Source organism: Oculina patagonica, chromosome 12 (genome assembly GCF_052425735.1).
Source record: "Oculina patagonica isolate OP01 chromosome 12, crgOcupat, whole genome shotgun sequence".
Classification (NCBI taxonomy): domain Eukaryota; kingdom Metazoa; phylum Cnidaria; class Anthozoa; order Scleractinia; family Oculinidae; genus Oculina; species Oculina patagonica.
Genome location: NC_135769.1, coordinates 19,736,945 through 19,750,654, shown reverse-complemented (window position 1 = coordinate 19,750,654; position 13,710 = coordinate 19,736,945). Strand labels below are relative to the sequence as shown.

General features: G+C 39.3%; 1 protein-coding gene across 3 annotated transcripts; it reads right to left on the bottom strand.

Moving 5' to 3' along the window:
* Positions 1-1,651: 1,651 nt before the first annotated feature.
* LOC144632743 (metabotropic glutamate receptor-like) lies at positions 1,652-13,190 on the bottom strand. Of its 3 annotated transcripts, none has more exons than XM_078491459.1 (2): positions 12,973-13,190; positions 1,652-5,705 (listed from the first exon to the last, which is right to left on the bottom strand). In XM_078491459.1, exon 2 carries the CDS (start codon positions 5,612-5,614, stop codon positions 2,759-2,761), a length of 2,856 nt encoding a protein of 951 aa, XP_078347585.1. In that variant the 5' UTR covers positions 5,615-5,705; positions 12,973-13,190; the 3' UTR covers positions 1,652-2,758. The 3 variants fall into 3 exon arrangements, with proteins under 3 accessions (XP_078347585.1, XP_078347586.1, XP_078347587.1); XM_078491460.1 differs by lacking the exon at positions 12,973-13,190 and adding an exon at positions 9,667-9,782; XM_078491461.1 differs by lacking the exon at positions 12,973-13,190 and adding an exon at positions 5,886-6,029.
* Between the last annotated feature and the right edge of the window lie 520 nt (positions 13,191-13,710).

The window sequence follows — 13,710 nt, the reverse complement described above, 5'->3', positions numbered from 1 at the left end:
GTGGCAGCGTTACAGAAAGATTAGTGAGAGCGTTACAGGAAGATTGGTGAAAGCGTTACAGGAAGATTAGTGAGAGCGTTACAGGAAGATTGGTAAAAGCGTTACAGAAAGATTAGTGAGAGCGTTACAAGAAGATTGGTAAAAGCGTTACAGGAAGATTAATAAAAGTGTACAGGAAGATTGGCAAAAGCGTTACAGAAAGATTAGTAGGATTTGTAAAAGCGTTACAGGAGGATTAGTAAGATTTGTAAAAGCGTTACAGGAATATTAATAAGAGTGTTACAAGAAGATTAGTAAAAGCGTTAGAGGAAGATTAGTAAAAGCGTTACAGGAAGATTAGTTAAAGCGTTAGAGAAAGATAAGCAAAAGCGTTACAGAAAGTTACACAGAGATTAGCAAAAGCAGGAAGATCATAAATGCGTGACAGACACATCAGGAAAGCGTTACAAGAAGATTAGCAAAAGCGTTACGTGAAGATTAGCAAAGGCGTTGGGGGAAGGTTAGCATTAGCAAAAGCGTTACAGGATTAGTTGGCAAAAGATGTCATGACATAAAAGGCGTTTTGTCAAACAAATTGTAAGTGTGAAGAAATTGTTAGTAGTGAAGTTTAATACACACAGTCCTAGCATTGCCCGTCAAGGGGAGAGCTGAAGAAAATGAGTGAAAATGGCAAAGGATGCAACCCACTTTTAAAAAGTGAATGAAAGAAACTATAAACTAAATTCAGCACGGGGGATTTTTATTTTCTCTTCCCTCATTTCTAAAATCATTTTCCCGGCTCTGATTTTTATCATTTTGGATCGAAGAATTCCTCGTTTCACTTTAGCTAGCTGAAATGATAATAACAGACCACGCTGCACTTCATTTCTACGAATAAATGCAGTTCATCTCTATGAAGCCATGTATTTTGACCGTGCGTTCGACTCACGAATAAAACTTAAAAAGCTTAACACAGATGTAGCTTGAGTTAAAACCAGAAGTCCATAACCAAGAGTATGCATCCCGACTCTGGGTGTTGGTTCATAAAATTTTTTAAGCACGCTATTTATAAAACCAAAGATTGTGGTGAAAAGGATTTGCAATTATCATGATTTTAAAACAAATCTAATGCATTGCAAGATGGATGCTAGTGGCTATGCATTTCTGGTAATAGTAGTTAATATCTTCTTCTTTGTTGAATATTTCTCACCAAGTGCTAAATTTATACACCTTAGAGTCAATTCAGGGACATAAATATCCTCCAAAGAAAAATTCCTATATATAAAACTCTAGCTTCAAGCGCCGCTTGAATTCTCACCGATACTCACTAACTATAAAAAGCGTCGGTCACCGAAGTCTATATGAATATAAATATCCAACACAGCTTTGCTTCTGTAAAAAAGAAACTAAATTTCTGGTACATTCTGCAACGCAGCAAATCCAAAAGAAGTGACGTCAAAATGCCGCAGAAAAAAAGTTCAACGGAAAATGCGCGCTTTTTACCCCTCCCCCCCCCTGGGGTACTTCTTATAGTGGACTATACGGGGACGAGGCTCCGCCCGAAAGGCTGGAAAGGAGTACCTTTTGGGTCTGGAGGTATATAAAAGGGTAGAGACTTCACGGGTTGGAGTATTGCAAAAGGTAGTGAAAACTGTCATTCGAGTTTTTTTAAGGGCCTTATAAAAATAAGGAAGATTTACAAAAGAGTTACAGAAAGATAAGCGTTACATGTAGATTAGCAAAACGTTACAGGAAGATTAGTAACAGCGTTACAGGAATATTCGTTAGTAGCGTGACAGTAATATTAGCGAAAGCGTTACAAGAATATTAGTGAAAGCGTTACAGGAAGATTGGCAAAAGCGTTAGAGGAAGATTAGTGCAGAGGAAGGTTAGTAAAAGCGTCACAGGAAGATAAGTAACAGCGTAAAAGCGTTACAGGAATATTCGTTAGTAGCGTGACAGTAATATTAGCGAAAGCGTTACAAGAATATTAGTGAAAGCGTTACAGGAAGATTGGCAAAAGCGTTAGAGGAAGATTAGTGCAGAGGAAGGTTAGTAAAAGCGTCACAGGAAGATAAGTAACAGCGTAAAAGCGTTACAGGAATATTCGTTAGTAAAGGCGTGCCAGTAATATTAGCGAAAGCGTTACAAGAATAATAGTGAAAGCGTTACAAGACGATTGGCGAAAACGTTACAAGAAGATCAGTGCAGCGCAAAATTAGTAAAAGCGTTACAGGAAGATTAGTAACAGCGCACCGAATGGTTGATTCACTTATAAGTGAAAAAATGATTTTAAGGACTTGTTCTCGGAACGAGGTTGGTTATTCTAGTGAAAATCTTGGAAAAGAGACGCAGTATTCCTACTGTAGGCATGTGCCGAAAGTATTTCCATTTTTTTTTCGAAGATATACGAAGGGGTTACCTTTTTTGTCAAAAATGGTATATAAAAGGGTTAGGGTTTGGACCTTTGGACAGAGACTCTTTGTATAAAACATTTTTTTTAAGCTGCGCTAGCCGTGACGAAACTCCTATTAGTAAAACATCACTTCTCGCAGATTTGCCGCGCGGCGAATTAACTACATTTTGACTACTTTTAAACTAAAATTAACGATTACATTCCGGCTATAAATCATATGCATCGTCAATATGCAAAACTCCTGGCGGATTCTTGAAGCAGTCACGGTCGACATCCTTTACATAAATTGTATTTGCGCTAATAACATTTTAAATTCTTACCGCTATGCGGCGAAGATTGAAATCCTAGCATGGTGCCCAGTCTTCACACATCCGTATCATTGATGAGGCCTGTCGACTCACTCTTGCCGTCACATTCCTCCGAGTCGCCCTGCGACCCTTTACCAGACTCCTTGGCCGTGCTGGCTAGGTTGCCTCGTTTTGGTAAGACAGGCGACTCCTCTTCCCCTTCAGACAGGCGCACGGACACTTTCTCCTGCGTCTTGACGTACATGCTCCAGGGCGAGACGTCGGCTTGGTTCTTCTCCGGTTGGAAGACGATGACATACCACTTTGGCAGATAGATACAGGCCAGGATGTTGACGGCGAACAGGAAATCCACAAAGGCCAAGCCGAAGATCTTCCCCTTGCCAACCGCTCCGTACTCTACCGCGACATACAAGAAGCAGATCACGTACCACATGAACATACAAAAGGACGTCCAGCGCACTTCCATGTCGTTCTCCGGGGTGATTTCTTCGCTCATGGACAAAATGGAATACACGGTTGCCACGAACATGATGTAGAATATGATGACCAAGAAACCGAATCCTGTGTGGATGGAACACTCGATGTAAACAGTGAATGGGTCATCCGTAGGGTAGCGCAAAATCTCGTTAGGTAGCATGACAGCTACGACAATTGTTACAATCACGTGAATGATAAACGTTCCTATGGCAACCGCAACGCGCGGCGTGCAAATGCACTGGCCCCAGCTCTCTTTGATTTGACCATCGGAGTCGTAATATCGGTTATCGACGAATACACTCTTAGCTATTAAGGCAGCTAAGGGAATACCGAGAGTTAGAGTGAAAAAAGCTCGATACCCTTCACAGGACGATTCGTTAGGCTTGCAAAGCAGAGGTATGGGAATCAGGAAGAGGATAACAACGAAAGGCAGAAGTACTAGTGTGGCATTCTTGGCTCGACGCATCACAGGTGTGTCTCTGTTCTTGAAGAGCACTACTGCGACGTAGATACTGAAGCAAACGCCTGCCACCATCACGAACAGCATGATGAGGCTGCCAGCATCGCTCCAATACACGTAGTCTTCAAACTGGGCGATGCACTCGTCTTGAGCTACACTAGCTGTGGAACGCTCTGGGCATGGCTTGCACGCTAACGAGTCTACCATTTCGCTGACGGAATTTCCCTCGCACCGCAAACAATGCCAGCAACACTCCGCCTCAGCACGGGTTTTCTTCAAGGCCTTGTATGTGCCAGGCTTGCATGGGTCGTGGCAAGTAGATTTCGGAATCTGATCGTCCTTTGTGTTCCACTTTATTTCTGTTGGTGATCGCAGTGTCAGCTCTGGGGTCTCTTGGCCTGATTGCTTCCAGCTTCCCACATCTGAGAGCCGAAGGTTCTTCTGCTCTTCAACAGAAACTGCCGATCCGCTACCAGTTTTCTGCAGTGTCCAAATTTTGTACTCTACTTCTTTGAGGTTTCTTTGACTATCGAAGCTTATTCGGTGCCCGCTGAGGCTGGTAAAATTCACCTTTTGAATGAACTTGAAAAAGTCGTGATCTTCCGGACAGTTTGACTGGCACTTTTCTCTGGCGGATAGAGCGTGGGCCACGGCAAAAATCGAGTCTATCGTGCACGTGGCACTGTCTGCCATCGACTTTAACGTATTCACGAGCTGCTCCAACAAAGTCTTGTTAACACCGCACGGCGGATCGTTACACAGGGCGGTAGTGGGTGCGACAGGTTGGGTAGTGGGTGCTGTCGAGGGAGATGGTACAGCTGTAGATGCAGAAGGCGCAACAGATGTGTTTCCGGTGGAATTGGAAGAGCTGTTCTGTTGGACAGTTGGAACAAGTGGTGGCTGAGTTGGTGGGTTTGTTGTACTCTTGACAGTGGATTTAGTATCCGGTGCGGCAGAAACCGGTCCTGTGGCAACCATGTCCATAATCCATTTGTTACGAGTAGGAGACGTGAGAAGTTCTTGCAAATGTGCTTTAAACTCGACGATCGACGCAGATGTTCCAACTTTGAACATCCCTTGAGCCGCAGTGTTTTCAGCTGAAAATTTCGCCTCATTGTCCCAGGATGAATCACTTGCAATCCAGGTAACATCGCTCATTTTCTGCTTGAACGCTTCGTCAATAATGCCCTTGAATATGCGCTTCGATGTCAACATTACGACCACTGAAAAATTTTTCTCCGCCTTCATAGAGCTAATAAATTTCTGGATTTGCGAGTCGCTCGCGTTTGATGCCAAAGAGTATTTCCTACCGGCGCAGACAAATTTTTCCGCGGCTTCTTGCTGAAATAGGTCCGCCGCGTACTTTCCCTCGGCGCTGTCGTCGTGCACGACTCCAACGTAAGTCCAGTTAAACCGCGCCGCGAGATGAACAATCGCTCTTAGGTTGCTTTTGTCCCTTGCAACGGTATGAAAAATAAACTCAGTACGAGAGATCAGATCGGGCTTATACTTGACTTGATAAGTAGAAGTAATGCAGCTCATGTGAGGCGTTTGACTGCTGAACAGCATAAGCAAGGCTCGGTGATACTCGGGAATCTGCTGCGGCAGATTACCGACAGCTGCAGCCAGAAGTTGGTCTTTTGGTCGGTTGGCATTCACTACCAGATCCAGGGCTGCCGTAACAGGTTTCGGGCAAGTGTCCCTTATGTCGCATCCCAGCTTTGATCCAAGGCTCAGGTACTTTTGGCCGTTGATGGCTTTCAGTGCAAACAAAATGGCTTCGACTGTCAATATGCCATTTAAATCTGGTGTAACGCATGAATCCCCGCTTTCTTTTTGATATACGGGCACGAGACCGCCGATTATCGCGTCCCCGGATATTTTAAGGGAATCACCAGCGGAAACGATATTAACGCAAATCGTGTAACACAGAAAAAGCGCCACGAAAAATACACTTGTACAACACTTATCCATGCTGTCTTCTCCTCCTTGAAGGCCAGATGGGTCTGTTCTTGCCGAGTAAAGATTAAGTCAAGACGAGAATCATGGGCTTCTCGGGTCGATCCTGTCAAAGACAAACGTAATACACAAAACGTTTAAATGACAATGAAGATTTTTTATGATTTGCTCAATTTATAATCACTAAACAATTTGTGCGAATGACGAAAATAATGAAGAAAGGTTTCCCGGTTATTATTGTTTAAAAAGTCTTTTATATTGTTTGTACTTGAATAAATCTACGTACCTTGAATTTTCAAGTAGAACTTAATTCGATGGATGGATGTTTTAGGTCATGCCATAATATATTTAGCGTTAAATCTATTTACGCCGTAGCATCAAAAGAGAACGATTTTGTTCTCTGTGAATCACAGATTTCTTAACACCCAAGTGAGTTGTCAGCTAGTGGCGGACAATCAAGTGCACTTGGATCGAGTGCATTTGCATTTAACCCCAAACAAACATAATAAAGGTAATTATCATAAGTACATCTTGCTTTAAAACAAGACCTGTGGGCAGCTGCTTCTTCATTTTTAAAAATTAAACGCGAAAATTGCCCTCTTATTATAAAGTTTTATATTTTCTTGCGCTTAATAGCGCGGGCTTCAAGAAAGGTGAAAAATTTGTCGACATTAAGAGAGCAGACCACTTGCCATCGATCAGCGCATGGAGTTATATTCTGGCGCCCGCTGAACTTATTGCTATCTTACTGTGTCACGACACAAAAAAACTGTCGAGACTCTGTGTGACCACAAACGCATGGGATTATATCAAAACAAAAATATATACGTAAATTGAGTAGGGTTGATTCAATGCTGCGGAGTGGAATCGCATATGAGAAGTTGTTTGGCCTCAAAATGATTTGTAAGCGATCGTTTTCTCAGATGACCTTACTCCCTTTAATTTGCATAAAACTTCAATGTGGTTCTCGTCTTAATGAGGTCTGTCTGAGAGACAGGTTTGGGAACAGTGTGTCATGGAACAGAATACTTCCAAATATTTACCCGCCGCACAAAGCAGTGGTCTTAAGAGTTGACACGAATTGCTGCTGTTTCATTGTTCTGTACACTATGGGAACTAACAGAGACGTAAAACACACAAAAGAGAAGCTTTTGTTTGGTATAATCTTTTAACAGAGTTGATACGAATAATTGTGGCATAAAAAATGGTTCCCAGCTGCATAACATGGGTCGTAATTAAAGTTATTTTGGTTGATCTTGCGTGTTGATAACAAGCAACACACCCCACAGGTAAAACGAATAAAATATCTCAAGGTTTTGATCCCTTTTTGACCGAAAAACAACTTGAGCTCGTAAAGACAAAGCAGACTGTCAGGTCGGATATTAATCGCTCTTTAATACACTGATCAAGGCGGGGCAAATGTAAAGTTGTTTCTAGAAAGACCGTATCTGCCTACAGCTATCCTCGGTGCCTTTTTAAGTTCTAATTGAACAAGGGAAGAATTAAGTGTCTGGCTAAAGCTGGCTTTTAGTCTGCGTAGATAACGAGAGAAATGGGACAGCCTACGAAGAGAAACGGAGGAAAGACTTACTTTTTGTTTGTTTATTTTTTTTTCACCCATTTATTTACCCTTTTCTACCACAATTCAACAGCTGGAAACACGCTAATTAAATGTAAAACAGAACGAATCCTATTTGTTCTTCAAAAAGTACCTTTTCCGACAACAAAGAAAAAATAACCAATGTTGAAGATTATATAAAACGTTCAAGACTGACAAACACTGCGCAATTCGAGAATAACGGTGGAGTGCTATAGGGTCATCACTTAACAGATAAATTCTGCAGAAATGTGACAACTTTTTATCGCACAGCATGAACATGGCCACTCTTTTGACTTGTATCAAGGGAAACGAAGACTGTTTCTTCAAAGCGCTCTCCTCTTAGAAACGTTACGCAAACAGTCATGACAAATCATATGCACCTGATTCGGTAATCCTTTCCCGCCAAAAATTATTTCTGTGTCCTTAATAGTACGGCTTTGTACAGAACAGATAAAAATTCTGTATCACAGGGTCACAGCAGGTTGACCCTTTGTGTTTATCTTGACTTGGATATTTGTTTAGAAAATAATTCTTTGCGGAGCGCATCTATCAATTTCAAGGTTATTTAATGTGTTGCTATCTCTACGTACATTCGGGTTGCGAATTCAGAAAGATTGATTTTTGCTGACATCAGATATAGCGTTCACTACCTATAAACAAAGAAGTGTATTAACCGGCTCAAATGAATCGTGTTTATAGTTAAGGCTGCGTAAAATAACAAGCAACAAAACCGGCTGCTTTTACATGCTAGGTAACAAACAAATTCTCCATACTGGTCTAGACACAGTTCTTACAGCACTAGTTAGGAGAATTTGAAAAAAAAATCCGCATTGTGAATTTTTTTGGACTGTATTAGCAGCTTATTACATTAGGGATAAAAGCTAAGGCAACTAACTATCTTTACCACTCTTTTGTTGACTAATTTTAGCGCCATTTTTCATATTATTAAAAGAACAGAAGGTTAGGTAAAATATATATTTCTCAGTCATGCAATTAATGCTATTTAATATTTTTCATCAATCAATCGTAGCGAAATTGTTCTCGATCCTTTATCATATTTGACAGCTGCAGTCAAGATGAGGGAAAATGTTACATGCCCCCTTTTCTAAAAGTTGCGTGACAGTAGAGATGGTCAGTAAAAAAGTCTTCGTTCTTACTCAATTTTTTTAGTAGCTTTTAGTGCACAATGAAGCAGTTTTTGCAGTAGACATTTTGCCATTTTCATTTCATTCCCATTTAGTCTTGGGATTGTTTTTCCAGAAGACACAGTTAATGGAAATAGCCTATAACCTTTCACAATTTTTAAATTTTCACTTGATCTACTGTGTGTCACACTTTTGTGATTGATGGAAGTCGGTTGACGATTTACGCAGTACTGAGTGCGAAGCATATTTCTGATAAATACACTATAAGTTTATTAAACTGTTAGCTAAATGAATTTAATAACTGTCTCCCTTCTTAGACGCTGTAAACATAACTTTTACAATTCTGGTGAAATAACGGCTTCAGTTGAAAAAACAGGCATCATGTTTATGTGACTTTCATTGCTATTCGGTAGAAAGAGGTCAGCTAAGCAGGCTTATTTTTTCTCCTGACCTTTCGCTTGTTTAGAATTTTTGTACGAATTACTTTAATTTACAAAACATTGTATATGAAGAGAGAAGAAGGTTTGATAGTTTTTATCACCCTCTTGTATGTATGCTTGCTTATCAGTCTATTAGTGTCCAAAACACGACGATGTATATAGCAGATTAAATGACGGAATCGTTCAGCTCTTCATCAAAATCCGTGAAACTAAGAGGATCAGACTCTTACGTATAAATACACTTTAGTAAATGGGCTTAATGAAAACTATCCAAAAGAATAACTCTTACGACCATCACAGTAGGAAGTCTAAGAAAGAGAAAGCCATTTTATAGTCTTTACCGGTTCGAACACAGCAAGTGAAAACGCATAATGGGTCCATAATTTTTCTAGTCTGACTCTTTTTAAGGACATCACGCTATTAGTTCTTTCAACGCACTTGGTCGTCGACATTTTAATAAACACTGCTTTCCCCAAAATGATAGTATTTGACCAAGCTTAGTTTTCTTTACATAGAAGGCGCGTTTTCACTCAAAATGGCATCCTTAGACAGTAAAATCTACCGACCGAACTGAGTTTGTGTGACCGGCCAGATCTAATGGAACTGTCCCATTCGTAAATGGAATAGAAATCAACTCCCACTGAATTCTTCGTTTCTTTCCACGCAGGCTTACACATTCAAAGACTTAAGCTATTCTTTCGTATAAAAGTATAGCGAAACAGATCTAACGAACGAACATGTGTGTACAAATTTTCGCGTGACAGTCTATCACAATTTTGATTCTGTAGACTGGTCCGAAGACCTAATATATAATGTTACTTCGCTATTCACACTGAGCTGTTCGCAAAAGCAGATTTTAAACGATATTATGTGAATTCTTACCTTTCAAAGACAACTCTGTGCCGATCGGGAAACATGTGGTAGTACACTAGTTTCACACGCAGACTTAGTCGAGTTCAGTTCACCTATTTTTATGGTACCCAGTATTACATGTCGATCTCTTAGAGTTTTGAGCCTTTGAGGTCGAGAGCACTACTCGTGAACCCTTCAACAAACATGCCAAAAATGTTGCATTGACCAATCATGGCGCGCGGTGAGCGAGGTAAAAATTAAAAGACTGTGTATGTAAACAAATCATGAGCACCCATATTTACAGCTTGTCATGCCGGAAAGAGTCGAGTTTCCACTTCTCCATTTCTGCTTACTTTCGAGCTATTTGATACTAAGAAAGCTTTCAATATAGATGTGGCTTATCATATTTGGAGCGTTTTAGAAAGAAAAAAATCAACGATAAATTAGCTATGTTCATAGCAAATTGAGAAAATGACTGACAGACAGACAGTGAAAAACAAACGCGTATCACTGTGTATATTGTTTCAGTACGTAACCTCATCAACGAAAACTGATGATTGTATTTATCAGACAGTTCCAGAAATGGTCGTTTCTGTCCATTTGAAATCTGTTAACGTACCACTGGTAAATACTTTCACGAAAAGGGGAAACTCGTGGTTCCTCATTTATGGCAATTTCAGGGGAAGTACATGTTCAATAAAGGTGATAGCATTGGTAGCCTGATGGTAGCCGAGTTCATTTCGGTTTGATGATAGGATCTAGCAGAAAGATAATAGAAATATTCCAATTTGTGCTCATCATCATGTTAAGTTCCTTGCGAAGAATATAAGCACATTCAGTTGAACAACAAGCAAGTTAAACCGAACTTGGACAAGGTCTCGTGAGGGTAAAAAGATGTTCCGATGATAAGGAAGGACACACCCTTTTTCACTAGCTTTTATAAACCTTTTCCAGCGAGGAAAAGTGAATGTTCCGCGTGGAATATTGTAAATTGTACATTAGTTATAGCTTTTCAAGCATTTTATTGACGTTTTCTTATGCCTTGAAAGGTACGTTTTTATATATTTTAAGTGCTTAAAGTGCTACTGCGATGAAATTCGCCTGTTTTCTTTCGTGGCCGTTTTAAAATATTATCAAGAACTCTATATGAGAAGAAAAATGCCGTTTACAGTTTTCAAATATCTCTTTTCTTTCCAGAGATATTCAAGTTTTTAAAATATGCAAATTAGCAAAGTTGTGACGTCATAGACTCAACCAAATTTTGATCAAATATGAAGATAGTGATATCTCAGCCAATTTGTATCGGAAATCTCTGATTTTTTGCAGTAACACTTTGTTAGTTGTGTTTCACAATATGAACTTAACAATTTGGTTGCCATGGCAACAAACTAGGTTCCAGATCCCTCGATGCTAAAGGCTTTTCTGGCCAATTCTGGCATTTCTTTTCGATATTTACCAAGGATACTTTACATGCGTGCTCTGGCAAGCATATGAATGGATTAGGAAGGCGTCTTGGCTGGGTTTCATTTTTCCAAACTGAAAAATTCGAAAACATTAAAAGCAAATTGGTGGGGACTGGAAAAGAGTTAGTTGCCATGGTAACATAATTTATTAAGTGTGTAAGTGTATCACCTGCAGAACTACTAGTCTGCCAAGTTTCATCGGTATCTGCAGAAAAATGACCGAGAAAACTCAATTTTTGTACTTGCAATAAAATTGGGTTGAGTAGATGACGTCATCAATCCTCTAATTTGCATATTTTACGATTTTTTTAAGCTTAAATATCTCTGGAACTAAAAAAGATATTTGAAAACGGAAAACGCCATTTTGAATCTTTCGTTAAATACTCTATGAAACACCTAAAATTTCAAGGGGTGAAAATTTGATCATAGTAGCACTTTAACGACCTATAGAAGACTTATGAAAGACTCCGTTACGAAAGACAAGAAATGTTGAAATGTATGATAATATATTTTAACTCATTTAAACAAAACTTTGTAACAATAACTTAAGTGCCCTGTTTTGAGGAGCATGAGCATTTTAAGTGAATCAATTGCAACATGTACATTAAAGGGACGAACTACAAGCATAATTTACAAAGGCCTACACGTAACCAGGTGACTACTACTGTACTCTACTTGCAATTAGCAATGTGTTACACGGGTCGAGGAACTTCGTCTAACTGGTAACAGACCAATTGAGATATAGGAATTTTATAGGAATTTATATTCTCCTACTTATTCCGCACGACAGTGATAGATTTTTAGAGATATTTACCTCTATGTTTCTACGTATCGTATTTCACGTCCTCAGCCCTTTAATTTATCGAAGCTTATTGAATTGAATTTGACATAAACCCAATACGATGCTTACACCTTGATAAATATTAAACAAAGCACATGGCAAACGCCAACCGATTTCTGTAAAAGAGCGCGTTTGTTTTCGAATAAGCTCCCGAGGTGCTTATTTTAAATTTTCATTTCCAAGAAAAAAATCATTTGTACAGATGTTAAGATATAAATAGAAACATTTCCGATCATTTGCGACAAGTCTGTCTCAATTAATTTTGAAGAATGCTACAGTACAATAAATAAAACCAAATTGACTGCAAGGCAGGTGCTTTGTTGCAGAAAGGTGAAATTAATTTCCCAATACTTCAACAAGCAGAGCTAATCTTCTTCAGGGCCAGTATTATAATGTAAGGAAAATAACGAAAATGAAGCCGGTACAACATTTCGAAAGTTCTGACAACAGACAAGCCAAGTAGTTTTGTTCTTTGTTGCGTGTTCCCTGCATGCAAACGGTTTTTTTTACTGTAACTCTTCAAAGTAATACAACTTTGTTTAAATATAATAGCTCAACTTCGCGACATGAGTTTTACTTTCATTTCTGTTACTGTTAATTGGTAACTCGCTGGGAACGGTCAGCGGTCTCGCCTAGGATGACAGGTGTTCAAAACTGACAGTAAAAATATTGAAAACATACAGAAGAAATAAACAACTTCAAAACTGATAACGTTTCTACAAGAGGCTCGCGTGCTTCGAACAAACGACAAAAAAATATAATGTTTTGTGTTTTGTTGAACGAGAAAAAAAAATAAACATTGCGCGATGTAGCAACGATTAAAATGCCGTGACTCGTGTTCACATTATATAAGCCCAAAATTATAGCGATGAAAGTGCTTTTAATTTAATGGTACTGGCTCACGAAAATCGCGACAAATGTCGATGAATTGATTTACAAAAAAGTCTTCGGTCTGTGTGAAGTTTTAAGTGGTGATCAAGTCAAAGTAACTAAATAACCAGTCGGATAGTAATTACCGCAAAGAGTACTCACCGCAAAGTCTAATATAATATTATTCAGTCGCGGAGATCCGAGAAAAATCCTTTACAAATATCCACCGACTGGGCGGCATTCGTAATACTGACAATACTTGGACTCTTGAACGCAACCATTGTCGGGATCACGACGTTTTCTAGAAGACAAGAGAAACAATAAACACGAAAGCTAAAACTGAAAAAAAGAAATACTTCCTGCCGCATTCAAAGCTTTCTTCTTAATCTACGGTAACCCATGGTTCATTGAAACGCTGGGAGCACGATTTGTGATACAGTGAATAAAAGCTCAATAGGGGGTGAACTTTTTTGCTAACGCGGTAACAATGATATATACTCGAAGGACCAATCAAGATATTAAGTTCTATACATACAGTTACTTACATATCCACAAAGAGACTCAACCCCGGACGATGAGAACCAATGGCCGGATGTATAAAACCAATTGCTTTCTGTACAGGCCTTAATTTGAAAGAGAAAATAATTTATTTGCCACTAATGTATAACATGAATAATTTATATTAACATGCGTGTAAATATATATAGGCTTCTTTTTCATTGTAATCAAAGAAGTGCAATTATCTCCCAGCCAAAAAGGTGGAATATTTTCATCAGTTTTCCATTATTAACAGAAGCAAGTCACGATTTTTGCTCGCTTTTCATCTGTTTGAATAAGTCTATAACGTTATTGTTTACTTGGCAGGTGATTATACGCGATATTTTCATGATCTCTGAGCTA

Bases quoted from the DNA above. Each gene is read 5' to 3' on its own strand.
- LOC144632743 (XM_078491459.1), bottom strand. From the start codon at position 5,614: ATGGATAAGTGTTGTACAAGTGTATTTTTCGTGGCGCTTTTTCTGTGT.